The 26,493-nt window shown below is 40.9% G+C and overlaps 1 protein-coding gene across 1 annotated transcript in view; it reads left to right on the top strand.

Moving 5' to 3' along the window:
* The window catches only part of LOC126455428 (PDF receptor-like), a 378,273-nt gene that overhangs the window by 303,483 nt on the left and 48,297 nt on the right, over nt 1–26,493 (top strand). The window contains exons 9-11 of the mRNA XM_050091178.1: nt 2,608–2,677; nt 9,888–9,973; nt 13,410–13,593. Coding sequence (XP_049947135.1) covers nt 2,608–2,677; nt 9,888–9,973; nt 13,410–13,593 — 340 coding nt within the window. The remainder of the gene's footprint in view (nt 1–2,607; nt 2,678–9,887; nt 9,974–13,409; nt 13,594–26,493) is intronic.

Raw genomic sequence — 26,493 nt, 5'->3', positions numbered from 1 at the left:
AATGCAATGTTAATGTCGATTCAAGTTGGATCCACTGGTTTTGGTACTTCTTAACTTTTGTCTTGATTTCAGAACCGCAGAATATTACAGTACAGACTCAATGACCCAAAGTCACAGGGTGGGTTATCCTTCATGTAGATATGTCGCGAATGGTGCGGTTAGATGCGTGTGTTGACACAGTATCTGTGCAGTCTGTGACAGAAAGGTGTGTAGTAAACAAGGCAGCACTGCTTACGGTCGAGACAACCACATCATACCATTTATTTGGCTCGCTTGCTTATGTCTAAAGTAGCCTCAGGGGAACAACATAAATTATATGTAGAGCTTCCTTACATGGTTGTTCTTTACCATTCACTTACCTCCCTTCACCCTTAAATATGGGTCACTTATTCGATATTATATTAGTACGAAACTTTCACTCTTCGATTTAAAGGCCGTAAAACACAAAACAATTGAGAGCGTTGTTAATTCTCAAAAATAAATCGATTGTCGGTTCGAAATAAAGCTCCTCTTACTAGGATTGTCATTTTAACAGGAAGCAAAAACAAAACACTCAACTTCGATAAATATACTAGTTTGCCGCAGTAACAGTATGACGGTATATGTGAGAAGTGATTTTGAAGAGAAATGAAAAACATTTATCTTTTATATGTGCTATGTAGCTGTCCAGAAAGGTTTTTTGACAATTTAAACCTTAGGTCTTTTGACTATGAATGGTTACAGTAGTAAATCAATTCAAAGTAGCACTTCCTTATAACTTCCATCTGTTGCATGTCATGGATGGGTTACAGACGTTACGGCGGCCGCATATGAGTATTCTGCAGACCTTCCACAATCGTATTCCTATGTTCTCAACCACCCTCTGGAAAAAAATGGACAAGGTACATAGGCCAAAAGTTGAATGCTACTCTCCGGAGTTTCCCACTCCATCTGGGTGCCTGGTACAGCTACCGTATATAGATTACCTTGGAATAAAAGAGTCTTAGTTGCGAAAATATTACTTTAATGAGCTTTCCGCCTTTGCAGGAAACCTTCTGATTGTTATGGACTACCTTAGCACTTGCTGCTTGGCTCACATAGTCTATATGGTTTGCACAGATTTTTTTTTCCTTTAGTCAAATTTTTTGTTATCCACAAATTGCAACATCTTCTAAACTTTTCACGCTAATGAAGGTCGTAGAAGCATGGTCTTTTCCGAATGTAATTTCTTACCAAAAAGCGGTTCCTTAACTGGAGCCCAAGGTTAATGTTAAGCATACATTTTGCGTTCTTGTGGTGATATTTCCATAAGAGTTATCATCCTCTTAACACATATTTCATTATATGAAACCGAAAAGTGAAATATCATTTTTCTTACATTAACTTTAACATGTAAAGAAATATTTTCTTAAAAATTTTCACTCCGTATTTCAACTCCTGAGGGGGTGAATTTCCAACAGAGAAGCCAAATACAAGCTGTGGCAGTTTTAGCTTTGAAAATGTCTCGTGATGAAATAATTTCACAATGCTTTTTATTCACTATTTCACTCCTTTACGTGGCTAATATCCAAAAACACTGAAACACGTATTTTTTCCTATTTCTGAACGAGAAGTCAAATACCAATTTTCGTAGACGTAGGTCTAAAAATGCTTTAGTAGTTCTTTCATAACGATTCATTTCCAAAACGACTTTCGCCCGCTATTTAAACCTTTAATGGGTGAATTCCCAAAAATGCTGAAACACGTATATTTTTTAAAATTTTTGACTGAGGAACCAAATATTAGTTTTCGTAATTCTATCTCTCAAATTTACTTAACAGCGAGATATTTTCATAAAAACTTTCATCCTCTATTTCATCACCTTCGGAATGGAATTTCGAACAACCCCTTCTTAAACGATACCTGCACTAGAAGATCCGAATCCACTCCAAATTTCAAACTTCTGTTCTTACGGTTAGGGTTGTGAGATGGTGCGTCAGTGAATCACTCTGGCCCTATTTCACTCCCTTGGAGATTGCATTTTCACAAACAGTGAAACGGGTACTTCGCTCATTTGTAACCGATAAACCAATTAGCAATTTTCGTAGATGTAGCTTTACAAAATACTTCAGTAGATCTTTAATAGTCATTTATTTTCATAAACATAAACCGTTCAACCTCTGTTTCACCCGCACAGGGTTAAATTTCCAAAAATGCTGTACAACGCGTTTCTTTATTTCTGAACCACAAACTACTAAATACTTTTTCGTAGGTCTGTCTTCAAAACTGCCTTAATAGTGACAATTAAAAGTATTTCATCCCCTATTTCAACCAAATACAGATGGAATATCAAAAAACCCCAGTCAGTTGGGACATTGCCCCTTATGTATAGAGATTGGAAGAACTATTATGCTGTGGAACAAGCCTACCTCCAGATCAAGCTAACCTGGATATGTGCCTCCGATACAGTGATGACGACAGGTGCGGTTGAGTAGAGATAGGGCGACACTTACATATTGGCAAGTATCTTGCATCACTAAACATAGCACAGTGAAAACTACCGATCACAGATTCCTTTACTTTCTTTAAAAATATGTATTAGGTGCTGTGAGATATGGTTTCATTGTTTTATTGTTGTTTCTTTTCTAGATGTTGGTGGGGATACAACTTAACACCGTACTTCTGGATACTAGAGGGTCCACGATTGGGAGTTATTCTGGTGAGTACATAATATTAAGTTAGCGGTAGCTTTATACACTACAAATTCATTAAGACACTTACTACCGTAGTACTATTGCTTTCACATTACACTACTAACTTACTTGTTTTTCATATGAGACAATGGTGAAATTCCGTATGTAGATGTTATTTCAGTTGAGTAATATTGGAAAGTCTTTGCTTAGTCAAGTTAGATTTAACTTCTGAGAACAAAAGTATCTACTTAACACAGTGTGAGATTATGAAGAAATTAACGTAGGCTACTTAAGCAGTGGAAGAGTGACTTTCTAAACACCCAATACAATTACTTTGACGCATCTTTCTAAAATCAGCAGTTAGGAATTTCTTAAATATTTTAGTATTGACTGTTCTTTATTTTATTGTAAAAGATATATAGACGTGTTCCATGACGTGTCTCTTCTGCGTTCCTCTACTAAACTGTTCCTGAAGGAGAATGGATTAGATTTGACAAAGAGCACAGTGATCTGCATCCGGAAATACATTTAAACGTAAACACTAGGTTGTTACTCATCTCTGGAAATTATTATTACGAAGACAGATGCTCGTTCAAAGTGTTAGCACGATACTTATCATTATTTTGAACCCTGGCGTATGTGTTTTAAGGGGCAAATGACTCTTTTAAAATGGTAGTTCCTTCAGTTTTGAACAAAATCTCATGCACTCTCACGTACTCTACCATGGACCAGACCAAGATGTGGTGAGTTGTGTACCTGTACAGACAAATAGACGTACTGTTGGCGCAGCCTCAACGGAAGGGTACTTGTGGAGAGACCAGACAAACCTATGGTTCCTGAAAGACAGCAGCGTTTTCAGTAGCTGCACGGGTAACAGACTGAAATTTCATCCATATACGCACCTCTGCTCTATGGCTTCATGATGATGGCATCCCCTTGGATATATTGTTTCTGAGGTAACGTAATTCCCCATTCGGATCTCCGGACGGGGACTACTTAAAAGGACGATGTCATTAGGAAAAGCGAAACTGGCATTGAAAGGGTCGGAACACATAATGTGAGGCCCCTTAATCCGGTCCGTAGGTTAGAGAATTTAAAAGGGGAATCAATAGGTTGAAATTAAATACGGTGGAAGCTAGTGAAGTTTGGTGACAGGATGGACAGCAGTTTACGTGAGCTGAGTGCAGGGCTATAAATACAAAATCTAACGGTGGCTATGCGCGGATAGGGTAATACTGAATAAAAAATCATAAAGTATAGTGAAAGTGTTACCGTAGCCAGGGCAGACACGAGACTAGCACCCACTTCAGTAGAGAAAGTTTTTATGTACCTGTTGGCTCTGCAAATGATAAAGAGATTGAAAGACTGTATGATGAGATAAAGGCAGTAATCATGATGAAATAGATTAAAATTTCATCGTGATTGGAAATCGATAGCGGGGAAGGGAAGAGAAGGAAAGGTAGCGGGAGAACTAGGGGAAACAAAGCAAAGGGAAAGTAGACGGGTAGAATTTTGCACATTACGTATTTACTCATTTCCAACACTTGCCTTACAGAAGATTCTCTACGGGGCAGATACGAAGACACCAGGTTTTCAGAGGCGTTATGTAAAGCTAAGACACAAATTTCATAACCCGATCATATAAGGAGCAGTCAAAGAAAAGCGAGACAGATGTAAAAGCTGTAAGTAAATTGTTCCTTATTTCATAAGTAATCGCTACTGGGAGAGAAGACGGTCAGTGCATCATGAAAATTTGTTTGCTTCTTCCTACGGAACTATGGTTCTACACGTCGTGCACAGCCGGAAGGAAATCGACTGCAACGATTGTCTTGTTTAAGGGCTCCAAAATATGGAAATTGCATTGGGAAAGATTGGGACTCTATCAAGGATGTGTCACGGTTTCTCAGAGACACTTCTAAAAGTATCCGTTACAACATTCCCAACACATGGGCTTGCTCACATGTGTACAGAAAAGAAAATGTCTGTATAAATATAAAATGCTTAGCTGGCATTAGTAAGCAAAGAATGGATGGCTGAAAGTTGGGCGGAATGTATGCAAGGGAAACGAACTTGAAGACAATATTATAAAAAGGAAATACTAAGTAGATGCAATCCTGAATGAAAGTGAAGAAGAATTACATAATCTGCTGAATGAAATGAATCGTCTAATGAGTACAATATATGGATTGAGAATAAATCGAAGAAAGGTGAAAGTAATGAGTTGTAGCAGAAATAAGAGCAGCGAGGAACTTAACATCAGGATTGCTGGTCACGAAATAGATGAGGTTAAGGAATTCTGCTACCTAGGCAGCGAAATAACACGTGACGGACGGAAAAAGGAGGATATCAAAAGCAGACTAGCACTGGCAAAAAGGGCATTCCTGGCCAAGAGAAGTCTACTAGCCTCAACCATAGGCCTTAATTTGAGGAAGAAACTTATGAGAATATACATATAAAGCATAGCATTGTATGGTAGTGAAACATGGACTGTGGGAAAACTGGAACAGAAGAGAATCGAAGCATTTGAAATGTAGTGCTACAGACGAATGTTAAAAATTAGGTGGACTGGTAATGTAAGGAATGAGGAGGTTCTGCGCAGAATCTGATAGGAAGGAATATGTGGATACCACTGAAAAGGAGAAGGGACAGTGTTGTAGGACATGGGTTAAGACATCATGGACTGTCTTCCGTGGTACTAGAGGGAGATGTAGAGGGCAAAAACCGTCGAGGAAGACTGAAACCCTTAAGTCGATACACGTCCTCTGGAGTAGACAACGTCCTCTCAGAATTATTGAGATACTCGAGAGAGCGAGCTATGTCAAAACTACTTCGCCTGACATGTAAGATATGAGGCAGACGAATCACCGACAGACTTAAATTAGTACGTAGTAATAGTGATTCAAAGAACGACAGGCGATGGCAAGTGGGAACATTTCAAGATTATAAGTCATAGTTTCAAAATAATGGCATGCATTGTCTATAGAGTAAAGAAAACTGTGATAGAATCTGACGTTTTGTGAGGTTAGTTTTGTTCCCGAGAAGTATAGCAACACGCGAGACGATACTGACCCTACAGCGCATCATAGAAAATAGAATGGATGAAGGCAAGTATACATTTATAGCATTTGTCGATTATAGATAGATTTTGACAGTAATAAATAGAGCATATTCTTTCATATTACGAAAGTAGAAGGAATAAAGTAGTGGGAGCGAAAGATAACCAGGAACTTGTACAAAAATGAAATCGCGATTATAAATGTTGAAGAAATGATAGGAAATCAGTACATGAGGAGAAAGTGGTTCAGTGTTGTGACGTATCAAAGATCTGATTCGATGCGTACAATGGACAAGCAGTAAAAGAAAATAATGAGAAATTATGAAAGTGAATCAAAGTTCAGGCACAAGAAATACAAATTTTGTGATTTGGCGATAACTTAATTCAACAGCAGACGGCAAGTCAGTGCACTGGAATGGATAATTTCTAGAAAAAGTTTATAAGATGAATATGCATAAAAATAAAGAGTAAAGAAATGTAGTCTAATTAAATCAAGTGATCCTGAGGGAATTACATTAAGAAACGAGACACTAAAAGGAATCGATGAATTATGATATGAGGAAACAAACACTTATGGTTGAAGAAGAGAGCAAATAAAATGCAGACTGACAACCTCAATAAAAATATTACTGAAAACAGAAATTTGATAACACCGAATACAAATATAGATCTAAGATTTCTTTTCTGTAGGTATTTGTATGAGTGTACCCATGTACAGAAGCGATACGTGATCAATGAATCGTTCACCAAAGAAGAGAATAGATGCTGGTCAAACATGCCGCAGCAGGACGCAGAAATTTTGATGGAAGATCGAATAACTGATTAGGAGGTAGTGACTATAATTGGAGACAATAGAAATTTATGGCGCTTCTTGATTAAAAGAAAAGATCTGTTGATTGGACACCCCTGAGGTGTCAGTGAATCGTCAGTTTGGTAATGGAATGAAGTATGTGGGGAAAAAATTGTACAGGGGGACCAAGGCTTGAATAAAGTGAGCAGATTTCAATAAATGTGCTTCGTAGTAGTTATGCAGAGATGAAGAGGCTTGTGAAAAATAGACGAGCGTGGAGAGTTTCAAGCCAGTCCTCCGACAGAAGAACCCGAATAAATAACGACTGAAACAAACAGCGTTTTGCCCTTTCCATTCGCAACCCAGCTTTTCCTGGTCGTTCTCGTTGTGATACTAATCACGATCCAATCGAATGATATTTGAGGCTTTGCATGTCAGCACACTTACTTGGGGTTGAGCTGCCTATGCCACAAATAGTAGAGCGTGTTGTGCGATTGGTAACTTGAATTTCAGAACTTTGTGCACAGTTTCGTGCGGATTATGTAAGCAACAATAAGAACAAATGGCGTTGAATCTTGTGAATTATCGATGCTACTTGAATGTGACATTGTTTACTGTCCTTCGTGAGGATAATGTATTCGGTCTGACTGATACTGAAAGGGATCCAGTTGGCCTGCATGTACTCTTTGGCTTCTGATACAGCCTGCCTCTACTGCTTCTGTATAAAGCTATGCATTCGTAAACGATATTTCATTATATAATTTTTTAACAGTGAATGTAGACTGACTATGCAGCCAAGTACATTCATACTATCTTACAGTGCTGCAAATTAAACATAAAAGGAAATACAATAACATATACGCAAGACATCGGCAAAAAGAGGTAAATCAAATATTAGCTTTGAGAGAACGAAACGATGTGGCGCAATGGTAAGACACTACATCGCGTTAGGGAGGATGGACGTTCACGTATCCATTCGGGCGTCCAGTTTTATGTTTTCCTTATATCACTTGAGGCAAATTCTGGGACGCTTCCTATGGAAAGAACACGATTGATTTCCTGCCACATCCTTCGCAAGTCTGAGCTAGTATCCGCCTCTGTCCACCCCGTGAAAGACGGGGGACACATGCCATTTTTCATCCCTTTCCTGACTTTAGCTGTGAGAAATAACAAAATTTTAATGCACTCACCACCGACTGGAAATACGTGATTTTGAAAATAATAATAATCAACTCATTTGTTATCTGTGTCTATTGACATCGAAAACCAGTTTACGGACGTCACCTAAGAAACCGTTGGCTCGTAACTCTGATTTTCACAAGCAAATAATATGACGGTAGTCGAACGCCACTCAAGTGGTGTAACCGAAGTTGTGATTGAAACGCCGAGATTCCTGTGTCTCAGGGATTAGCATCATTCGACTATCAACTTGTGGTTGAATTTCGATGCATTATCGCCGTATTCTGGTTTTGGTGTTAACTCAACGACTATCCAGTGAATCTGAGGGAGGAAGCAACAAGGTTTCTGCTGGCAGTACTCGTATAATTTCAGCTTGACGGTCGCTTTCAATAAACGAATATGAATATCTATTCACCAAGTATATCACCGTATCTTTTACTGCTTTTACTCAGAGAGTAACTAGAAAACTTGAAAGAGGACGTTCTACGTCATGTAGAAGAGAACCCAACGCTGAGTTCTCGATACATTGTGTATGCTATGGGCTCACGTAGGGCACACAAGTCAGAACTCGTTGTCTCCACTGTGTGCGTACTGTGAAGGTGGAGACTTTAAAGTGATCCGATCTCCAAACTTATTTCACGTTAAAATTGTACTATCCAAACACGGGTTCCTTTTTAAAGCTTTATCTACTAAGTCCCCTCTCCAACCTCTAGGAGCGAGTAATAGCAGTTGTGAAACACACCTCATTCTGGAGAGGTGACATGTAATCGCCCTATGTCGAATATGTCACTTGTAGTTGCATTCAAGGCAGTACTACGTCCACACTGTGTGAGAAGTGTTAACGAATAGAGACAATGTTGGACAGGAATAATTACAGACAGTGATGGACGAAATGAAACACAGTACGTACGTAATAGAGATGGAGTGGGTATGTGATTCTTCAGGTTCTCCCAGCGTATTTGTTGATCGAAGGGTCCACGGGTGTACTGCCGCTTCATAGTGTCCAACGGCCACAATATTTTGGCAATCAGACATGTCGCCATCGTCTCGTGCGCGTTCGTCAGCGCGTCATTTGGCCACCCAGTAAAATCACCATGCCAAAAATCGTGAAACTGGCTAGGCTCCACCGACGCACAAGAAAAAGAAGAACAAGATGTTCTTTTAAGTACTGCTTAGTTACCTGGTATCTGTGTGTTACACCGTTCGAAAACTTTTCCTCCTGTTACTGATTCAGGCCGTATAACTGGATAATTCATTATGTCGCCCGAATACCAGTGTGATATCCTTTCGATGCAGGGTCGAAGAGCACTCTATGTGCACCATTACAGAACATTACGACAAATAACTGGCATAAACTTGGCACAAACTCCCGTTTTATATTTTATAGAGCGTTACTAATTGCGTTTCGGGTCACTGCGCATCGAAGTTACGATCGAGGGAAATTTAGTTTTGACGTACCGGTATGTAATCCTTAAATGCCACGTTCGGTAATATTGTAAATCAGTGCGGGCGTTATTACGCACCAGCTGTCGAAAATGTGTGATTTATATAATGTAACATGCTTCGGGACTTCATTATCCCATTTTCAAATACCTTGTTTTATAGAAAATGTGAAAATGCGTTGTTCTTCTCCCGAAACATGTTGTGTTAAATAAATCGCACATTTAGACAGCTGGTGCGAATCAATCTCCGTGCTAATATCGACATACAGTTGTACTATTGCTTCAGAATAGATACTATAAAAGTATTAACATATCAGCACCAACTTGATTTGGTGCTTCATTTTTACTCATGTTATGATACACAGTATTCATGTTACTATGCCCTCAGTATCTTGTATTTTACGCACAACTATTAAAATCTTAAATACAAAACACGGACATAAGTCGGAAAATTCTTAATTTGAAACACGTGACTCGATAAAAAGAAACTATCTCCTAAGAATATGACACAGATCTTCCAAATTTCTGTTGTTGAGGCACTGATCATATGCTTCTCTTTCTGAGTTCGTGTCTCAAGTTGTTTTCTGTTCCCCCCATCATTCAGTTCAGTTCTTTGTGTTAATTAATTTTGTGTTATTTTTAATATAAAGGCTGACAATTTTATCACCAGAATACAGGTAGGCGATAGAATTATTCTGTTCCAGGAAGTGCGCAAATCATAGAGCTAATTTCAACCACAGATAACCATTAAAATTTTTGCTTTTCCACAGCTCAACTTCCTCTTTCTGCTGAACATCATCCGTGTGCTGGTAGTCAAGTTGAGACAAAGTCACACGAGTGAAATAGAGCAGGTCAGGTGAGTAAAGCTCCTCGGCTAGAGCTCTTCATTGGGCATTTTGATTTCTGTTCCTAGTATTAACTGAATTATATTTCTGTCCTTAATCATGATCTAACCTATAAATAGGCGTAAATTAAAGAAAAGTTGATGGTGTTGAGACAGCAACCAGCCACAGATTTTTCTGTTCCTTTATTCAAAGGGTATGTTACCAGTTTCGAATCGTTATGATTCATCTTCAGACGGTTTTCATGCCTTCATTGCATGTGGTGCGTTTTTTTACGGATTAATTGTCGTGAAATGTCGGTTTGGAGTGTTTGTTTTCATTACATTCGTCCAACAGACGTGAATACATTCCCACTGCATTCTTATCGTTGCAGGCGCAAATTTTTCTCACGTGAAAACCGTCTGAAGATGATTCATAACGATTCGAAACCGATAACGGTGCCCCGTGAATAAAGGAACAGAAAATATAGTAGTGGCTGGTTGCTGTCTCAGCACCATCAACATTTGTCTTAAAATAAAAGCCGCGGTGTCCAATCATGTCATCATACGACAAAATTGCATTAAAGAGAAGCAATAGCTGTGAACTGTTCGAATAGAATCTAGGTGTGGAATACTATTCGGTTACTTCACATAATTATCTTGGTATCCACAAATAAATTGGAAGCTCTTTAATGGAATAAATGGTTGTAACTGATTATGTTGACTTAGAATTAGTGATGAGTATACCACTCAATTCATATTTGGTATCTCGAAACTGAGTGCAAAAGTTGAGGTAGAAGATTCTATTTTCTTAATTCTTTCATATGGTTGGAAATTTAGAAATCAACGCTTTGCCAAGAAACTTTATTTTGGCTAAAGGTAAAACGGCGGACTTTTTCAGCTTTTTATTAAAAAAATAAGAGATTTTCATCCTAGCGCTTTGGCACCTATTTCCTTTTTAAAAGAGCAAAAATTTTCTACAAATTTGATCACTACAACTCTTTTCTGCTTCGAATGCCAATGGTACAACAGTACGTACAAAAGATAAACATTTTTACAATTGTTTGAAAAAGGCAAAATATCAGTTTTTAGCACTTTTATTTCAGTTTCTATTTATACAGTAGACTAACATTTGGAAGAAACTTAATCATACTACGAAGTGAATTGTGTAACATCAGAACAGCTTGTAGATGCAAGAAGCTCTTGCGTCCATGGGGATGATATGGACTCACGTAAGCTGCGTGATTGATTTTCAGTTCATCCTGCCTTCCCTGAAAATGATTTCTAACAGCAACGGTGTTGTCTGAGAATGTCAATTGTCATACGTGTCACTGAAGTTACTCCTATTTATCCTTTAATTCTTTTCCAAATTATTTGTTTACTGATACTAAGTGAAGAAGAATTAAAAGCCTTTCTGAAATATGAACTAACTCCTTTCGCATTTTCTTTGTTCTCAGAGAAAGGCATACGAAAGGGAACAAAATCTTGGTTTTACAACGGCTTTACTCTAGTGAAGGATGTGAGCTAAACTTTCCAGAATAAATTTTTTGTCGTTGGTGAAGGGTACCTTCTATACAGAATAACCTGATATAGAAATGTACACTTGAAATCAATATCTGAAAGGCTTGCTTCTTACTTGCAGTGTCATTTTTAATTCACGTCTCCTGCTTTATTTGATGGCTATCCACGGGAGACAAAGTGATGTATCGTGAGGAGTGTTCTGGAATTTGTAGGTCCACAAAACGCTCTTCAGTTGAAGTTGTACTCGGATCAGAGGTGCTACACCAAGTCTCTCAGGGCAAGGTTTTGTACAACGAACGAAACAAAGATCGCATTATCACTGTTCTTAGTAAGAAATTTCGTGAGTGTACCATTGAGGCGGACCGAGCACAAGCAGATCCTAACATGATGATTGTAACGTCTGCCGTTTCACGAACCTACGATTATGGAAGCTTGATAGTACTATGAGACCTCGAACTCAAGATAAATTTTGGAAAAGCATTGAAAACATTTTTTTCTGAAGCCAAAAGAGGAAGTCAAGTGGTTCAAAATGGTTCAAATGGCTCTGAGCACTATGGGACTAACTTCTGAGGTCATCAGTCACCTAGAACTTATAACGACTTAAACCTAACTAACCTAAGGACATCAAACACATCCATGCCCGAGGCAGGATTCGAACGTGCGACCGCAGCGGTCGCGCGGTTCCAGACTGTAGCGCCTAGAACCGCTCAGCCACTGTGACCGGCGAAGTCAAGGGGTTTTGCCGTGTTATGACAAAGTCTCATAACAATATATTCATTGTCAACGTCACTTATATCGGTGGACATCTCATTTGCGGCCCATTTAGGAGCTAGAATGATTCCTCATTCGCCCCTGCGCCATTTAAATACTAAACGTGTCGCATAATGTGCCTATAACGTCACCAGGTAGCATTCAGTTTCGCAGTGAGTGGTAGGCATAACTTTTTGGTCCATTAGTATGTGTGTGTGTGTGTGTGTGTGTGTGTGTGTGTGTGTGTGTGTGTTTGTTTTGTATGGAGAGTTTCTGAAAATTAATTGGGGTGAAAAGAACTCAAAGAGGACATTCACACAAGACGTGATATGGGCAACATTTAAACAGCAAGGTACAGCTTTCGTATTACTAGTGGGTGTCAAAGAAGACACAAACAGTGGGGGTAGGTATCAAAAATGGCTCTGAGCACTATGGGACTTAACTTCTGAGGTCATCTTTCCCCTAGAACCTAGAACTACTTAACCCTAACTAACCTAAGGACATCACACACATCCATGCCCGAGGCAGGATTCGAACCTGCGACCGTAGCGGTCGCGCGGTTCCAGACTGTAGCGCCTACAACATCTCGGCCACCCTGGCCAGCGGGGTGGGTATCGATTGGAATGTTTACTACAAATAATTGAGCGCGTTGCTTAAAAGTGCTGCTTTGAGATGAAGAGATTGGTACAATAGAGAACATTGTATCAGAGTGCATCGAGCGAATCAGAAACTTGACCCAAAATAATCGGTATTTATTCTAAACGTCGAACTTAATGTTACTTTATATACTGTATTATAATTAATTCTAACAGTGAGCAGATTCTGATCCAGTGTAAAGAAATGAGTAAAATAACCATTATCAATTGCACTTACTTGTTATTTGGTGTTTTACATTTCTCCCGGTAATTGTATTGTTGAAAATGCACAGCACATCTGTGAAATTTTTAGTAGACGTTCAGAATATTATAATAAGATATTCTTTGAAGCTCAAGCTGTCTATTACTGTTTTATGTCCGTTTATTATGATTGTTACCCTGTTATACCGCGTCTAAGTCAAATCCAAAACTGTCGCTTTCGTTCACTTACTGTAGTCAGCAAGTAAACACGTAGCAGTGTGTGCTGTTGTTTCTTACGGCCCAGTGGTCTCTCGCACTGCTGTTAGTTGTTGACCCTGCAGTCACTGTCCCTCTGTTGCCAACAGGAAGGCGGTGCGGGCGGCGGTGGTGCTGCTGCCGCTGCTGGGGATCACCAACCTGGTCAACATGGCGGACGCCCCGCTGGACAGGGCCGCCTGGGAGTTTGCGCTCTGGTCCTACGCCACGCACTTCCTCGTCTCCTTCCAGGGATTCTTCATAGCCTGCCTCTACTGCTTCATCAATGGGGAGGTGTGTCAGTCCCACAAAATTTAATACATTGAGCACTCACACGGTATACAGTACTCAGAATGGCCACTTCAGTTGTTACACACACAGATCACCATGTATGTATTAACTGTTTTCTGAATTGGCAAGATAACAATCAGCCAACATTCACTGATAATTTTAAAAACTCGTCTACAAAGTAATATTCCGTCAAAAATTAACAAACAGAAATTTGATATAGAAATTCAGCTTTATACTGTATTTGAGTTTCTTACATAATATGAGTTCAAGGAATCCATTGTTTGTAAACTTATGATAAAGTAGATGATAGTCAGAATCTGAAGAACATGATCACAGTTTGCTTGTAACTAGCAGGGAGTAGGAACGGTTACTACATGGACCTGCTTTCTTTTCTTACCTCTTTCTATCGACATGGAAGAATTAAGGTTCAAATGGCTCTGAGCACTATGGGACATAGTCCGCTAGAACTTAGAACTACTTAAAGGTAACTAACCTAAGGACATCACACAACACCCAGTCATCACGAGGCAGAGAAAATCCCTGACCCCGCCGGGAATCGAACCCGTGATAATTATGCTCATCATGCTCCCAAACAATTCTTCATAATTCTTATGGAATCTTTTCGTTTAGTACTCTATTTCTGTGCATGAGTAATAATCACTGGAAATGGATGATCGATTGTAATTATGTACACTGCCATGTGTCCAGTCATCTATTTTGTTGTATTTATTGGAATCGTGGGTTAGACCCCTTTTACGGCCTCATTATTTCCTTTACGTCGATGCTGTGTTTGGGGTTGTTCGATCTGTCACCGAAAGTATCCTTTGGATGTAAGAATTGGTATCATATGCGGTGCACCTGCGAATTGAAATATTGACGACAACACGTGTGTCATATAATAAAGTTGTTCTGAGGTGGATGTTGTATAATTTTTCGTTAGTTGATGTTTTTCCGCTGACTGTCATGTAACGCATGCTTTTAACATCAGACAGTAAGGCTTTACTGTATAGGTTCCTCCTGATGTATGGGCTGCGGGTGCTCTAGGTAATTTGTTTGAGGTTCATCGATAAAAACTCATATCTGTCACTTTTCTATCTTTTTTTGTAACATATACTGTGTATTGTGTTTCTTGTACACGTAACTGAACTCGAAAGTATGTGATCTGATATTTCTTCAAGCTTTTGGTATCCGTGTTGTATCGACCGCTAACTCCGTGAGTGGAGGATCCCATGTCTTGATAAGGGTTTCAGATACTCTGATTCCCATTTTCCCTACTTTTGAGCATACGATTGATCCGAAGATATCTGAAATTTTACCCTGCTTGAAGTCTAGACTACTCGTCCTTGTTGGCAGTGTTAAGATGTCGTAATGCAATTTGAATATATTTCCCCTCATGAAAAACGAGAATAGTCCTCGTTGGCTGTTATCTGTTATGATGAGAGGTGGTGGAAGGATCTGCACCAGGTAACTCAGTTCATTTGTTACCGAGATTCCGAGTGTTTGTACTTTTTTTAACAACTTCAAGGTTTGGCGTTTTGGTAATTTTATAAAATTTGAGCTGCCGGTTAGGTTGTTACGTTGTAACATTCCATCACTAACACTGTTTAGGCCTATATTGCCAAGAGAGTGGCCGGCCGCGGTGGTCTAGCGGTTCTAGGCGCTCAGTCCGGAACCGCGCGACTGCTACGGTCGCAGGATCGAATCCTGCCTCGGGCATGGATGTGTGTGATGTCCTTAGGTTAGTTAGGTTTAAGTAGTTCTAAGTTCTAGGGGACTGATGACCACAGATGTTAAGTCCCATAGTGCTCAGAGCCATTTCAACCAACCAAGAGAGTGTCACACAGCAAGCAGAATTCGTGTGAAACGACCACAGTTTAGTTACTTGTATATGTTCGGTGAAAAGAGTTGTGAGAGGCGTTGAATATCCAATAAAATAGTCTAATTCAATGTATGATTTGTTACACTAATTGTCATGTTTCCAGAATGAGATTTTCACTCTGCATCGGAGTGTGCGCTGATATGAAACTTCCTGGCAGATTAAAACTATGTGCCCGACCGAGACTCGAACTCGGGACCTTTGCCTTTCGCAGGAGAGCTTCTGTAAAGTTTGGAAGGTAGGAGACGAGGTACTGGCAGAAGTAAAGCTGTGAGGACCGGGCGTGAGTCGTGCTTCGGTAGCTAAGTGGTAGAGCACTTGCCCGCGAAAGGCAAAGGTCCCGAGTTCGAGTCTCGGTCGGGCACACAGTTTTAATCTGCCAGGAAGTTTCAATTGTCATGTTGTTAAATCACCACTGCTTCGTTGCAGAGTAGCAATTACGTATTGTTTTGTTTTTCACTGATGACCGTACCTTAGACTACGCAGTAGCTATAGTCGGCGATAGCGTGGCCTCTCGAGGCGCAGCTACAACGCCACCTAGAGACAAGGACAAAAAACAGAATCATGACGTCATAGCCGAGCGGTGATCGTAATATGCACAACCAGCTCCAAAGAACTGTATGGTTAATAAAATGAGCGATGTTAGAGTTCATACTTGAATAACATTAGTTAACAGAGAAACCAGACAGGTATATAGTTGTTTACGTAGAATGAGGCAAAAGTAAACAAGAACGAGTAACTTCGATTAATTTCGTGCTTAGCTTAGACAGCGTGACAGGAACATTTGCAAACAAAACTAGTGACCTATTTGAAAAAAAATCGTTACTTTCGTGTGTATGAGCTGTTAGCGACATTTGCAATATTTTTAAGTGTACAGTACTTGTTTAATAAAACATTCACACACTTCTTTCTAACCAATATTTGTGTACATTAACACGGAGACATCCACTTCAATTGTATTCACACAGTTATCTGTTACCAATACAACTTCGGGTACAAATTCAGAGACTAGAATTTGTTTAATGAAATTTCTTTCGAATAGATATACACTTTGAAATGATTATCATTCAAAATATACACTGTGTAGTAAGACTGCACAGATAAATCGATACCTACACACATAAATAATACACTCTTCTTTCGGTATTTTCCCGAATTCTTCTGTAAAGATATCACATTAACTTTGTCTTTCAGTTCGTCAAAGCTATTACATGAAATTCTTTTTGTATGCTCGTTATGGCTGGCAACACTGATCTTGATGCTTTTCTGCAATACTGCTGCCTCCAAAGTACTTTTTCTTCTGCTTCCTCTCTGGATAGTCCTGCAGATGAAGATAGGTAGTTTGGACAGATCGGAAAAATGCCTGGCACGGCATTAGAATGAAGTCGTGGTTTTGAAAGTGGAGCAGCTATGGTTTTGTTGTCTGTTTGCCTGATAACGTCCCTGGCTTCGAAATGCTTGTGACACATCTGAAAAATGGGCAGTGAAGTACATTAATCGTAATGGATACAAGAAAAGTGTTCTGGCAAACAATAATTTACTGTAATCGAAAAAAAGCATTACTAAATTACATACTAAACATAACTTACACTGAATAATTAGTAACAGTGAACTCCTGCTTTACAACTGAATGGAGCCATTTCTGACTTGTTACATCGTCTTTAGTGAACTCGAATACATGAACCTTGGTTCCGTCTGTACAACTTCCATTACTTTTTGGTACGCTGTACTTCATAACCGAAATGAAACTGAAACTGCATAAACATATGTTGCGTTAAAGTCACACAAATACAGTGTAGTAATAAGCATTTTGATTTCTGTGTGCCTAAATAACAATCTCTTAACAATTACATAGCACAACGAGTTTTCAATACTGAAAGTGTTATAGCTGCAATATAGTTACTGAAGTATTTAGAGCTTCCTAGCTTTGACTTGTGATGCGTTACTACAAATAAGGGGCCCCCCAATACGACACAACTATAACTAACTTCATAGATGAACGGTAATAAACTGGGCCCTTCAATTGTTAATAAACCTTTATAACATAGGAAAAAAGAATACAAACTATTTGATACAAACAGCAATTATTTCAAAGTGCATACGCCATTCACCTTTCAAAGTACACTCCCGCATGCCCACTGTCAACTCTAAATCGTCGCGAACCGACCGTACCGTACACGCCTTGAAAACCTTTATTACTGGCTACACATGTTTTATCAGTGACTTACCGCCATCTGCAAAATAGTAGTCACAAAACCGCTAAGTAATTCTGTCTGCCGTTCAAGTTATTTCGCTTGCGAGAATGGTTCTAAAATGACGTTTCATTGAACTTGAGGAGGCAGTTTTTAATCTCAATATTGGTTCCTAAATATTAATGCTTGCCACACACTGAATGCACAGGTGGCTAAGTTTATTTTTGGTCAGCTTCTGCACTTTACGTTTTCTGTGATCAAACATTTTGGCACATTAAGTTGCACCAGACTCTTGGTGTATGAATACAGCGAGTGATGCTGCAACCTCTGAAGCTCTGTACAGTGCTGCGACTCCGCCTTCTAGAATATTACGTAATACGTCGTTAAATGATTGATTAATCTACATTACTTATGGGTCGCTGGAATACTGGTATAGCAATATCTGCAAGTAGGAAAGGGCCGATCAAAAAGTTTCCCTTTGAGGGCGTTGCTGCAACAGATATGAAGACCAGACGCTGCTCCGATGTGGAAATGCAAGCAACGGCATCTAGGCAGTTGATTAGTGTGGCTCCCGAATGGAAACTTTTTGATCGGACCTTGGATTTAAAACGGTTTATGGTCGGATGTCCAGACTGGATGGAGATTAAACGGTCACAGACACCGGTTTCATTTGTGCAGATTCTCACCATCAGTTTATATTCAGGCAAATGTGCGGTCGTGTATTGATTACAATCTAAATGTAATTAGCCATATTACACCCTCATACTGTCGTCAGTCATATCTTCTTCCTTCCACGACACTATTTATATTAAAGGCCTACCAAACCTTAACACTCTTTCCGCGAATAAGTGTATCACATCATAAATACGTCCTATAATAATTGCCCTTAAACACTGCAACTCGACCACCAATATCTGTCGGGCAGTTATTCGGTTTTCCATACCGAGAATCAATTCTCAGTGTCCTTCGCCTTAACTTTTGTGCTTCTCGGGACACCTGCTATTAAGAAGTAAACGCCATTACTTCATCTATGTACTTCAACGCTCCCCATATTCCCATTCTTACGGAGGTATAAAAAGGATGGCTGGCGCTACAGAATAACGCTGTACGTCGATTAGAAGCAGCCATGTTGGAAGTCCCAGAAGAATAGCGGACTACTGTTTACGACTGCTTCTAGTTCTTAACTTCTGTCGTGTGCAGGCAACGGCTGTTATCAGCAGAAAATGTCACAGTGCTTTCACGAGTAACACATAGTGAAGAAGGCATATTCAGGCACTTTCTGTTCATAAATGAATCCTTGACTCCGTAACACGACACATCACGAACCTCACTACTCTAAGTTATTTTATTACACGTTTCGAATGAAGAATAAGATAAGAATGTCGAGTGGAAAGGTGGCTTTCGTCATATAGAATTTTCCTCAATAAGGACTGACGAAACTGATGTTCGACCAATGCCGTCTTCCCGAAAATGCTGAGAACAAATGTTGTTAGGTTTGGTCGGTTTCCCACCTTTTATTCTCATGGCGTCCACCGGATGCTACAGCAACTAAGATTGAGGGCGTCGGCTTCAAGTTTGTTGCGTTATCACACGTCCCCTCATTATACTTTCATGTCTATTCCTGTGATCTCACGTTCATTTTAATTTCTCTGGACGTAGTACTAATACAATAGAGAGTATAAATGCGCACTGCTTTATTTACAAGATTCACGTGTTTTATATAAAATTGCTGACACAATTGCAAGAGAGAAGAAATATAATGCACCACAGAAAATTCCGTCACACCGTATCTCATGGCCGCCTACTTCTGATTCTAATTTGGGCTGACAATCGTCACAGTTTCAGGCAGGTATCCGCAGTCATCGCAGTGCAGCAACTGCATTCTACAGTAGTTGTACCGCAGTTCAGTAGAGAAGAATCGTCTCAATTTGTGGTATTACGGTATTTTGTGTGTGTTTGAGGATTTAGGGCACTCATCACCGAGGTCATTGTAAGAGTACTGTATTTTCAGAACATAAGTAGTATGAACGCCTTGAAAACTTGGTCCTCGGAACTACAATCGGACTTGAGTGCTGTGCAAAATGTAAAACTGGGTCCTAATGGGCTCTAAGCAACGAAATATAGGGTGTTCCAAGAAACAGTCATCCGATCTGAAATGGCTATATGTACTTCAGGAATGAAAATGGAAACTGGGGTAAATTTTATATTACGCATCGAAACTAACACGTTACTTTGGCTCGATCTGGAAGCTGTGGATCATTCTGTGCCGATACGTTCCTTGCTAATACAGCTAGTTCACTGGTTCGTTTGTAACCCAACGTACGCCGAGCCGAGGCGGCGATAACACAGCAGCAAAAGTCGTTTTGCGTACTCGGTTTCAAAAGGTGCACATCAGCTGGAAACACTGAGGCGTGATGTTCGTCGAGAGGGCGGGGCGTCCAAGTCTGCCATTGAACCAATGGCCCTGCTTTCGCCTGGTCTCCAATTTTTTTAAATTTTTTGCATTGATTTCTGAAATACCTCATCAATGTTGTTACCTTTGCCACAGATTTGGGTGATTTACCACACCACGTAGCAACAGCAATGAATTCAGTAACTCGTGGTACCTGGTATGCTAAAACAATTCTGGGATGAGTTTGAATATTGTCTAGAAGTGCACCACGTGGAGGGGACGCCGAACATGTGTCGAAGGTAAATGGAAGATTTGACTCTAAACGTAACTCTAGAAAATATATCTATTCCAGAAAGCGGATAAAAATTCGTTTGACGCCTTCCTGAGATGCAATCTGCACCTGTTCCAAATCAACAGCGTAGTGTAGACCAGATGTGGCTTCAGTCCAAAGAAACGGTGTCGTCAGCAACTGACAGATTTATACCATATAAATTAATAAAACACGGAGCTGATCCCCCTTGGTGCAAAAAACCGGTCAGAACTCTATTGCAGAAATACCAAAACAAGCATGCAAAATTTAAACAAACGCTGAATTTCCAACGCTTTTACAGAAGCATGAAATTTTGGGCGAACTTCAACGCGAGATGCCTACAAAATTTCCACAACGAACTTTGTCTCGAACCTGGCACAAAAACCAAAGGCATTCTGGTCGTATGTAAAGAATACTAGCGGCAAGGCACAGTCAGTGCCTTCTCTGTGCCATAGAAATGGAAACAGTATCGATGACAGTCCTGCTAAAGCTGAGTTACTAAACACAGTCTTACGAAATTCCTTCAACAAAGAAGACAAAGAAAATATTCCAGAATTCGAATCGAGAGCATCTGCCAACAAGAGTAATTTGGAAGTAGATATTCTCGGAGTTGAGAAACTACGTAAATAATAAAAACAAGTCTTTGAGTCCAGTTCGTGTGCCAGTTGAATTCTTTCCACAGTATGCTGATGCAACAGCTCCATACTTAACAATCGTATAGAACCTCTCGCTCGACGAAAGATCCGTACCCAAAGACAGCAAACTTGATCAGGTCACACAAACAATCAAGAAAGGCAATAACAGTGATCAACTAAATTACAGGCCCATTTATTAACATTGGTATGCAAAAGGCTTTTCTAACATATATTGTGTTAGAACATTATGAATTAAATAGAAGAGAACGGTCTACTGACACCCAGTCAACACGGATTTAGAATTCTTCTGAAATACAAGTAGCTCTTAACTCAAACGAAGCGTAGAATTCTATCGATAAAGGATTTCAGATTGGTTTCGTATTTCTAGAAATCCAGAATGCCTTTGACACCACACCTCACCAGCGCCTTGTAATCAATTTGAATGCTTATAGAATATCGCCATAGTTATGCTACTGAATTCGTGTTATCCTGTCGGAGCGGTCACAGTTCGTAGTAATTGACGAAAAGTCATCGATTAAAACAATTGTGATTTTTTGCGTTTCCCAAGATACTGTTACAGGTTCTCTGCTGTTCCTTATCTATATATGCTTGTAGAATATCGCCATAGTTATGCTACTGGATTCGTGTTATCCTGTCGGAGCGGTCACAGTTCGTAGTAATTGACGAAAAGTCATCGATTAAAACAACTGTGATTTTTTGCGCTTCCCAAGATACTGTTACAGGTTCTCTGCTGTTCCTTATCTATATAAATAATTTAATGGATAATCTGAACAACGGGCTTAGGCTGTTTGCAGATGACGCTGTCGTTTATCGGCTATTAAAGTCATCAGAAGATCAAAACAAATTCCAAAACGATTTAGAAAATGTCTGTACGGTGCGAAAATTAACAATTGACCCTAAATAACGAAAAGTGTGAGCTCATCCACATGAGTGCTAGAAGAAATCCTTTAATCTTTTGTTACACGATAAATCAGTCGCCGGCCGAAGTGGCATGCGGTTCTAGGCGCTGCAGTCTGGAACCGCGAGACCGCTACGGTCGCAGGTTCGAATTCTGCCTCGCGCATGGATGTGTGTGATCTCCTTCGGTTAGTTAGGTTTAAGTAGTTCTAAGTTCTAGGGGACTAATGACCTCAGAAGTTGAGCCCCATAGTGCTCAGAGCCATTTGAACCATAAATCAGTCAAATCTAAAGGCAGCAAATTCAACTATATACCTAGGAATTTCAACTACAAACAACTTAAATTGGCAAGAATACGTAGAAAATGTTATGGGGAAGTCGAAACAAAGACTGCGTTTTATTGGCAGAACTCTGAGAAAATGTTACAGATCTGCAAAAGAAACTGCCTACACTACGCTTGTCCGTCGCCTGTTGGAGTACTGTTGTGCGGTGTGGGATTCTTACTAGGCAGGATAAACAGAGTAAATCTGGAAAGTACAGGGTCCTCATTGTAATACTTTGTCACGGAAAAACTAAATATAATAGAGAACAATTACTTTTATTTCTGAAAAATACATGCTTTGCCATTTTGGATTATTTGGTCCTAAAAATTATGTCTGCTAAATGACGTCCTCTATTGTTGACGCATTGACGAAGCCTATCCCGAAAGTTCTCCATACATCTTGCTGTCATTTCTCTTGGAATGGCTGCTACTTCTTGTGTAATGGCCTCTTTAAGAGCCTGCAGTGTTGTGGGACGATGTTTGTACGCTGGAGCCTTTAAGTGCTTCCAAAGAAAAAAATCACAAGGCTATAAATCAGGCGAACGTGCGGGCCACGTAATGTCTCCTCGCAAAGAGGCAAGATGACCAGGAACTGACTCGCGTAGCATTTCCATAGAGCGATGAGAGGTGTGGGATGTTGCTCCGTCTTGCTGGAATTACACTTCACGATCTCCAATAAACTGGGTCAGCCTAGGTTGGAGGAAGTTACTAGCATGTGACAATAACGGTCTGAATTAACCGTTACCGTGTGGACACCTTCTTCGAAAAAATACGGTCGCCACACGAAACATTGAGCAACGGCGCACCAGACAGTGACATGGGGGCCGTTTAGTGGTCGCTGATGAATTTCACGGTTGTTTGCAGCCGCGTAGCGCAATTTCTGTTTGTTTAGAGTTCCTGGTAAGTGTGAATGCGCCTCATCCGAAGAAATAAACAAAGCGCCAGGTGGAATGTTTTAAAGAATGTCGTGACACGCAGCTCTGCCAGTTTCAAAACCTCTTTCACTTAATTCCTGGGTAACCATCATTTTGAAGGGGTGATTATGAAGTTCTCTATGAAGAGTTTTTTTTCACTCCTATCAGGTAATCCCAGGGCAGCTGCATGTTTAAGTGCTGAACGTAATAGTGATGGTCGCCTAGACACTCCCACACGCGTCACGTTTTCCGACGTTGTTGCAGTCCCAGGACCGCCGGTGGGTTTTATTTCCACTGCTGAACGTGTCTCTTTAAGGTCTGACACCCACAGCTGAATAGTTTTTCTATCCGGGACAGGATCATGTAGGCCAAGTTCGAATCGTCTCCGAAACGCACGCTGAGCACTACTCACAGAACCACCGTTTTGAGTAACTTCCTCCACAACAAACTTCGCGAACCGTTATAAAATGATATGGATGGCTATAAACTAATGTGCATGATATTAGTTTTTTCAAAGACAATAGGGATCAGAAAGAGATAAAATCGTCATATTCCTTATCTAGAAAGCAATACATATACCCATGGGATAGAAATACATCAGCTCAATAAAATATTCAAAGTCTCTTTTACACTTATACATACACTCCTGGGAATTGAAATAAGAACACCGTGAATTCATTGTCCCAGGAAGGGGAAACTTTATTGACACATTCCTGGGGTCAGATACATCACATGATCACACTGACAGAACCACAGGCACATAGACACAGGCAACAGAGCATGCACAATGTCGGCACTAGTACAGTGTATATCCACCTTTCGCAGCAATGCAGGCTGCTATTCTCCCATGGAGACGATCGTAGAGATGCTGGATGTAGTCCTGTGGAACGGCTTCCCATGCCATTTCCACCTGGCGCCTCAGTTGGACCAGCGTTCGTGCTGGACGTGCAGACCGCGTGAGGCGACGCTTCATCCAGTCCCAAACATGCTCAATGGGGGACAGATCCGAAGATCTTGCTGGCCAGGGTAGTTGACTTACACCTTCTACAGCACGTTGGGTGGCACGGGATACATGCGGACGTGTATTGTCCTGTTGGAACAGCAAGTTCCCTTGCCGGTCTTGGAATGGTAGAACGATGGGTTCGATGACGGTTTGGATGTACCGTGCACTATTCAGTGTCCCCTCGACGATCACCAGTGGTGTACGGCCAGCGTAGGAGATCGCTCCCCACACCATGATGCCGGGTGTTGGCCCTGTGTGCCTCGGTCGTATGCAGTCCTGATTGTGGCGCTCACCTGCACGGCGCCAAACACGCATACGACCATCATTGGCATCAAGGCAGAAGCGACTCTCATCGCTGAAGACGACACGTCTCCATTCGTTCCTCCATTCACGCCTGTCGCGACACCACTGGAGGCGGGCTGCACGATGTTGGGCCGTGAGCGGAAGACGGCCTAACGGTGTGCGGGACCGTAGCCCAGCTTCATGGAGACGGTTGCGAATGGTCCTCGGCGATACCCCAGGAGCAACAGTGTCCCTAATTTGCTGGGAAGTGGCGGTGCGGTCCCCTACGGCACTGCGTAGGATCCTACGGTCTTGGCGTGCATCCGTGCCTCGCTGCGGTCCGGTCCCAGGTCGACGGGCACGTGCACCTTCCGCCGACCACTGGCGACAACATCGATGTACTGTGGAGACCTCACGCCCCACGTGTTGAGCAATTCGGCGGTACGTCCACCCGGCCTCCCGCATGCCCACTATACGCCCTCGCTCAAAGTCCGTCAACTGCACATACGGTTCACGTCCACGCTGTCGCGGCATGCTACCAGTGTTAAAGACTGCGATGGAGCTCCGTATGCCACGGCAAACTGGCTGACACTGACGGCGGCGGTGCACAAATGCTGCGCAGCTAGCGCCATTCGACGGCCAACACCGCGGTTCCTGGTGTGTCCGCTGTGCCGTGCGTGTGATCATTGCTTGTACAGCCCTCTCGCAGTGTCCGGAGCAAGTATGGTGGGTCTGACACACCGGTGTCAATATGTTCTTTTTTCCATTTCCAGGAGTGTATGTCTGTTATTTATCAGCATAGTACAACTGTAGGAGGAACCTATACTTGAACTAAAGTAATGTAAATTTCTTAATTTATGATGAAAATGAGAGACGCGAACGGTGAAGCAAATTTAGGTACGAATGACGCGTAACCACAGTGTACACGCATTCATAAAAATGACAATCTAAGGCACAAAGGCATTATATATTAAATAATATTTTTTTCTAATCACCGGTATACAATTCCTGTGGCCTATAAACCTGGAAATATTGTTATTCCAAATCGATATATAAGGCATAACAGTGGATCACGTACCTAAGACATACATGTTAAAAATTGAGTGCTCTGTCATAAGGGATTAGTGAAGTCATAAGTTAACGTATGAAACAACTACTATTGCCAGTAGCTACATTATAAGTAATAGCAACCGATATAAAACGTAAGCAAACTTTTGTGCAGGAACTGACCTCTTGATTATGTACCATAAATGTTCGATGGTATTTACGTCGGGCAATCAGGGTTGCCAAATCATTCGCTCGAATTGTCCAGAAAATTCTTCAAATCAATCGCAAAGTACTGTGGACCCGTGAAATGGCGCATTGTCATCCGCAAAATTTCTATCGTTGTTTTGGGGCATGAAGTCCACGAATGGGTCCAAATGGTCTCCAAATAGCCGAACATAACCATTTTCAGTCAATGATCGTTTCAGATAGACCAGAGGATCCCAGTGCGTACCATTATGGAGCCACCAACAGCTTGCACAGTGCCTTGTTGACAACTTGGATCCCTGGCTTCGTGGGGTCTGCGCCGCACTTAAACCCCACCATTAGTTATTACAAACTGAATTCTGCACTCATCTTACCAGGCCTCGTTTTTGCAGTCGTATTGGATCCTACCGCTATGATTACGAGTCCAAGGAGAAGCGCTGCAAGTGATGTCACGCTCTTAGCAAAAGCGCTCGCGTCTGTCGTTTGCTACTATAGCCCATTAATGCCGAATTTTGCCCCACTGTGCTAACAGATATGTTCGTTGTACGTCCCACATTGATTTCTGCGGTTAATTCACACAGTGTTACTTGTCTGTTGGCACTGACGACTCTACGGAAACGCCACTGATCTCGTCCGTAGAGAGAGGTAATGTCTAAAATTTCGCACTGTGAATCCTGGAAAATTGATTTCCCTAACGATTTCCGAAATGGAATATCTTATAAGTCTAGCTCCAACAACCATTCCGCGTTCAAAGTCTGTTATCGCCCGCCGTGCGGCCACAATCACGTCTCAAACCTTTTCACGTAAA

This window comes from Schistocerca serialis, chromosome 2 (assembly GCF_023864345.2).
Source record: "Schistocerca serialis cubense isolate TAMUIC-IGC-003099 chromosome 2, iqSchSeri2.2, whole genome shotgun sequence".
NCBI classification, from domain to species: domain Eukaryota; kingdom Metazoa; phylum Arthropoda; class Insecta; order Orthoptera; family Acrididae; genus Schistocerca; species Schistocerca serialis.
The sequence above is the reverse complement of the archived record's forward strand: the minus strand, read 5'-3'. Positions and strand labels throughout refer to the sequence as shown.